The sequence below is a fragment of the Sprattus sprattus genome, assembly GCF_963457725.1.
Source record: "Sprattus sprattus genome assembly, chromosome: 1".
Lineage (NCBI taxonomy): Eukaryota > Metazoa > Chordata > Actinopteri > Clupeiformes > Clupeidae > Sprattus > Sprattus sprattus.
The window spans coordinates 43125290-43130289 of NC_137920.1; the positions used below are offsets into that span (position 1 = coordinate 43125290).

The 5000-nt window shown below is 48.5% G+C and overlaps 1 protein-coding gene across 1 annotated transcript in view; it reads left to right on the forward strand.

Moving 5' to 3' along the window:
- The window catches only part of LOC308369906 (serine/threonine-protein kinase PAK 3-like), a gene marked incomplete at its 5' end in the record, with an annotated part of 19166 nt that overhangs the window by 919 nt on the left and 13247 nt on the right, over window positions 1-5000 (forward strand). The window contains 7 exons of the mRNA XM_080844466.1: window positions 601-701; window positions 997-1150; window positions 1429-1466; window positions 2770-2832; window positions 3389-3556; window positions 3699-3906; window positions 4259-4322. Coding sequence (XP_080700592.1) covers window positions 601-701; window positions 997-1150; window positions 1429-1466; window positions 2770-2832; window positions 3389-3556; window positions 3699-3906; window positions 4259-4322 — 796 coding nt within the window. The remainder of the gene's footprint in view (window positions 1-600; window positions 702-996; window positions 1151-1428; window positions 1467-2769; window positions 2833-3388; window positions 3557-3698; window positions 3907-4258; window positions 4323-5000) is intronic.

Sequence of the window (5000 nt, forward strand, 5' to 3'; positions counted from 1 at the left end):
TGTCTGATCTCTGTGTCCACATCTGTCTGTCTGATCTCTTTGTACACATCTGTCTGTCTGATCTCTGTGTACACATCTGTCTGTCTGATCTCTCTGTCCACATCTGTCTGTCTGATCTGTGTCCACATCTGTCTGTCTGATCTCTGTGTACACACCTGTCTGTCTCTCCACGTGCCAAAATAATACTTTTCTATTAGCCTGCTTTGTTCCTCTAACTCAGCACCACTAAACTGGTGTCTGTGTGTGTGTGTGTGTCTTTGTGTTTGTGTGTGTGTGTGTGTGTGTGTGCGTGTCTTTGTGTTTGTGTGTATATGTGTCTTTGTGTGTGTTTGTGTGTCTTTGTGTGTCTTTGTGTGTCTTTGTGTGTGCGTCTGTGTGTTTGTGTGTGTTTGTGTGTGTGCGTATTTGTGTGTGTGTGTCTTTGCGTGTCTCTGTGTTTGTGTTTGTGTGTGTGTGTGTGTGTGTGTGTTTGTGTGAGTGTGTGTGTGTTTGTGTGTGTTTGTGTGTGTGTATGTGTCAGTGGCTCTGTCTCAGTCTGCTCAGGTGTGTGTGTGTCGGACTGTGTTTCCTGAATTCTCCCCTCTCTCTTCTCTCCTCCAGCGAACAAGAAGAAGGAGAAGGAGCGGCCTGAGATCTCTCTCCCGTCTGACTTTGAACACACCATCCATGTTGGGTTCGACGCCATCACTGGAGAGTTCACGGTAGGAGTGGATGTGTGGGTGTTTGGTCTCTGTGTCTGTGTACGTGAGTGAGTGCCGCTGTTTGTTTTTGCATGTATGTGTTTGTATCTGTTAACACTTCATGTGCCTGTCAGAGTTCTATAGTGTTTGTGTGTGTGTCTCCGAGAGTGATGTACACATGTCTGTCAGAGTTCTATGTGTGTGTGTGTGTGTGTGTGTGTGTGTGTGTGTGTGTGTGTGTGTGTGTGTGTGTGTGTGTGTGTGTGTCAAACACTCTCAAACACTCTCATTCTCTTCTTCCCTCCTTCTCTCTCAGGGTATACCAGAGCAATGGGCTCGACTTCTACAGACGTCCAACATCACAAAGATGGAACAGAAGAAAAATCCACAAGCCGTCATCGATGTTCTTAAGTTCTACGATTCAAAAGATACCTCCAGCAACCAGAAATACATGAGCTTCACATCTGGAGGTGACTGAGAGGGTGTCTATGTGTGTGTGTGTGTGTGTGTGTGTGTGTGTGTGTGTGTGTGTGTGTGTGTGTGTGTGTGTTTGTCTGTGTGTGTGTGTCTATGTCTATGTGTGTGTGTGTGTGTGTGTGTGTGTGTGTGTGTGTTTGTCTGTGTGTGTGTGTGTGGGTGGGTTGTAATGTCTATGTGTGTGTCTGTATGTGGGTGTGTGTGTGAGAATTTTGGGCAACCATGAAGGAGGGGGGTCATTTCTAACCCAGTGTCTGTTCTGCTCTGACAGATAAAACAGCACAGGGCTACATCGCCACAAATACCCTGGTGAGTGGAGTTAAGATATATATATAATATATATACAATATAATGATCTGATTATTATTAAATATTATATTATTATTATCTAATTAGTACTTATATTCTCATTTAGATTAAGATGTATATATATATATATATATAAATCATGGGCTGGATAAACAGTATATTATATCTAGTGATATATGTCTGTACGAATGTAAAAAGTATGGATGGATACAGAGTTGGATTCATAGATGGATAGAAGGATGGATGGATGGAGTGATAGAGGGATAGAGGGATGGATGGATAGATGGATAGATGGATAGATAGATAGATGGATAGAGGGATGGATGGATGGAGTGATAGAGGGATGGATGGATGGATGGATAGAGGGATGGATGGATGGAGTGATAGAGGGATGGATGGATGGATGGATAGATAGAGGGATGGATGGATGGACTGATAGAGGGATGATGGATGGATGGATAGATGGATAGAGGGATGGATGGATGGAGTGATAGAGGGATGGATGGATGGATGGATAGATGGATAGAGGGATGGATGGGTGGCTAGATAGAGGGAAAGAGGGATGGATGGATGGAGTGATAGAGGGATTGATGGATGGAGTGATAGAGGGATGGATGGATGGATGGAGGGAAAGAATGATGGATGGATAGATGGATGGATAGAGGGATGGATGGATAGATGGAGGGATAGATGGATAGAGGGAGGGATAGAGGGATGGATGGATGGAGGGAAAGAAAGATGGATGGATAGATGGAGGGATAGAGGGATGGATGGATCGATGGAGGGATAGAGGGATGGATGGATAAAAGGATGGAGGGATAGAGGGATGGATGGATGGATAGATGGATGGAGGGAGGGCTGTCTCTACATCCACTGTGGATCTGCTTCATACAAACCAAATTAGCATATACATTAGCATAAACCTCTGCTTAGCGCTGTAGTGCGCCCTACCTCTCTCTCTCCCTCTCTCTCTCTCTCTCTCCCTTTCTATCTCCCTCCCTCCCTCTCTCTCTATCTCACTCTCTCTGTCCCCTCTCTCTCTCTATCTCCCTCCCTCTCTCTCTCCCTCCATCTCTCTCTATCTCCCTCTCTCTCTTCCTGTCTCTACCCCCCCCCCCCCTCCTCCTTTGATGTTTAAAATAATCTGACAGATGAGAGAATCTGCCCCCATAGAGACTCACTGCATTAGTATCGTACTGCAGAGAGGGGGGTGGGGGGTATTCACACGGTTCATCACTCCCTCTCCCTCTCCCTCTCCCTCTCCCTCTCCCTCCCTCTCTCTCTTCCTCCTCTCCTCCTGTAGAATCGGCTGCTGTCCTCTGGTCCCCCTGTGAGTCTCAGGAGTTGCAGTAGTCTCTTTGATAAGGTGAGAAACCCTCCCTCCCTCTCTCCCCCCTTCTCCCTAACCCTCTCCCTCTTCCTCTCTCTCTCCCCCTTCTCCCTAACCCTCTCCCTCTTCCTCTCTCTCTCTCTCTCTCCATTCTCTCTAACCCTCTCTCTCTTTCTCTAACCCTCTCTCTCTTCATCCCTCTCTCCCTCTCCCTCTCCCTCTCTCCCTCTCCCTCTCCCTGACCCTATCCCTCTCTCCCTTTTCCTCTCCCTCCTCTCTCCCTAACCCTCTCTCTCTCCCTCTTCCCCTCTCTCTCTCCCTCTTCCCCTCTCTCTCTCTCTCTCTCTCTCTCCCTAACCCTCTCTCTCTCTCTCTTTCCCTCTCTCCCTCTCTCTTTCCCTCTCTCCCTCTCCCTAACCCTCCTTCCTATACACTTCATCATATGAGGTTTGATATTTAAATGTTATTATAATGGGCGGTATGATAATAATAGTGTGCTATGATGGTGGTTTGATATTTAAATGTGAGTATAGTGGGCTGTATGATAATAATGGTGTGCTATAACGCTCTGACCCCCCCCCCCCCCCTCAAGAGTGCTAAGTTGACCTCAGACTCCCCCCTCGCCCCCCCGGTCTCAGAGGAGGAAGTGGACGATGATGACGAGGAAGACGAGGATGAAGACGAAGAGGATGATGACGAAGACGATGATGATGACGAGGTCCCTCCGGTCATCGCACCTCGACCAGAACACACCAAGTCGGTGAGTGTGTTAGTGTGAGAGTAAGCTTTGGGGACATGTTTACGAATGTTGTTAATCTGAACACTAAAATGAAAACGTGTTATCTCTGTGTATGTGTGTGTGTGTGTGTGTGTGTGTGTGTGTGTGTGTGTGTATCCCACAGATTTACACACGCTCTGTCGTGGACAGCTCCTCTAACTCACACACACTGGCTCCCTTCGGCCAGGCCCCGCCCACTCCAGCAGAGTCAAAGGCGGAGCCTGATGGGGGCGGAGTCACCACGACAGCCACCTCCAGCGCCCTCTATCGCCATACCGACCGGCAGAGGAAGAAATCAAAGATGTCAGACGAGGAGATACTGGAGAAGCTAAGTAAGTGTGATTACCTGTGTGAGTGTGTGTATGTGTGTGTGTTTACCTGTGTGAGAGTGTGTGTGTGTGTGTGTGCATACCTGTGTGCGAGTGTGTGTGTCTGTGCTCACCTGTGTGAGAGTGTGTGTGTGATTACCTGTGTGTGAGTGTGTCTGTGCTTACCTGTGTGAGAATGTGTGCGTGTTCACCTGTGTGTGTATTTTTTGTATGCATGTTTTACTGTGATAGATATCCATATAACCCTGTCCCTTTTACTTTTTAATCCCATAACCACACACACACAACCACACACACACACACACACACACACACACACACACACACACACACACACACACACACACACACACAGGGAGTATCGTGAGTGTTGGTGACCCCAAGAAGAAGTATACTCGCTTCGAGAAGATCGGCCAAGGGTGAGTTCCCTCTCTCTCTGTGCTCATTTTGTGTATCCTCAGATATATGCTGAAATCCACAGTGGAAATAAGGGACTGCATTGTCAAGATGAGGCGCTGAATGACCCTAACCCATATCCCTGTATACAGCATACATCACACACCCTAACCCTGTATAAAGCATACATCACTAACACTAAAGGCCATGGAGAGGTGCTCAGAGAGGGTTTGGAGAGGTGTTCAGAGAGGGTTTGGAGAGGTGCTCAAAGAGGGTTTGGCGGGGTGCTCAGAGAGGGTTTGGGGAGGTGCTCAGAGAGGGTTTGGAGAGGTGCTCAGAGAGGGTTTGGGGGGGTGCTCAGAGAGGGTTTGGGGAGGTGCTCAGAGAGGGTTTGGGGGGGTGCTCAGAGAGGGTTTGGGGGGGTGCTCAAAGAGGGTTTGGGGAGGTGCTCAGAGAGGGTTTGGAGAGGTGTTCAGAGAGGGTTTGAGGAGGTGCACGTCAGGCCACCGAGAGGTGCTCAAAGAGGGTTTGGGGAGGTGCTCAGAGAGGGTTTGGAGAGGTGTTCAGAGAGGGTTTGAGGAGGTGCACGTCAGGCCACCGAGAGGTGTTCAGAGAGGGTTTGGGGAGTTGCTCAAAGAGGGTTTGGGGAGGTGCTCAGAGAGGGTTTGAGGAGGTGCACGTCAGGCCACCGAGAGGTGCTC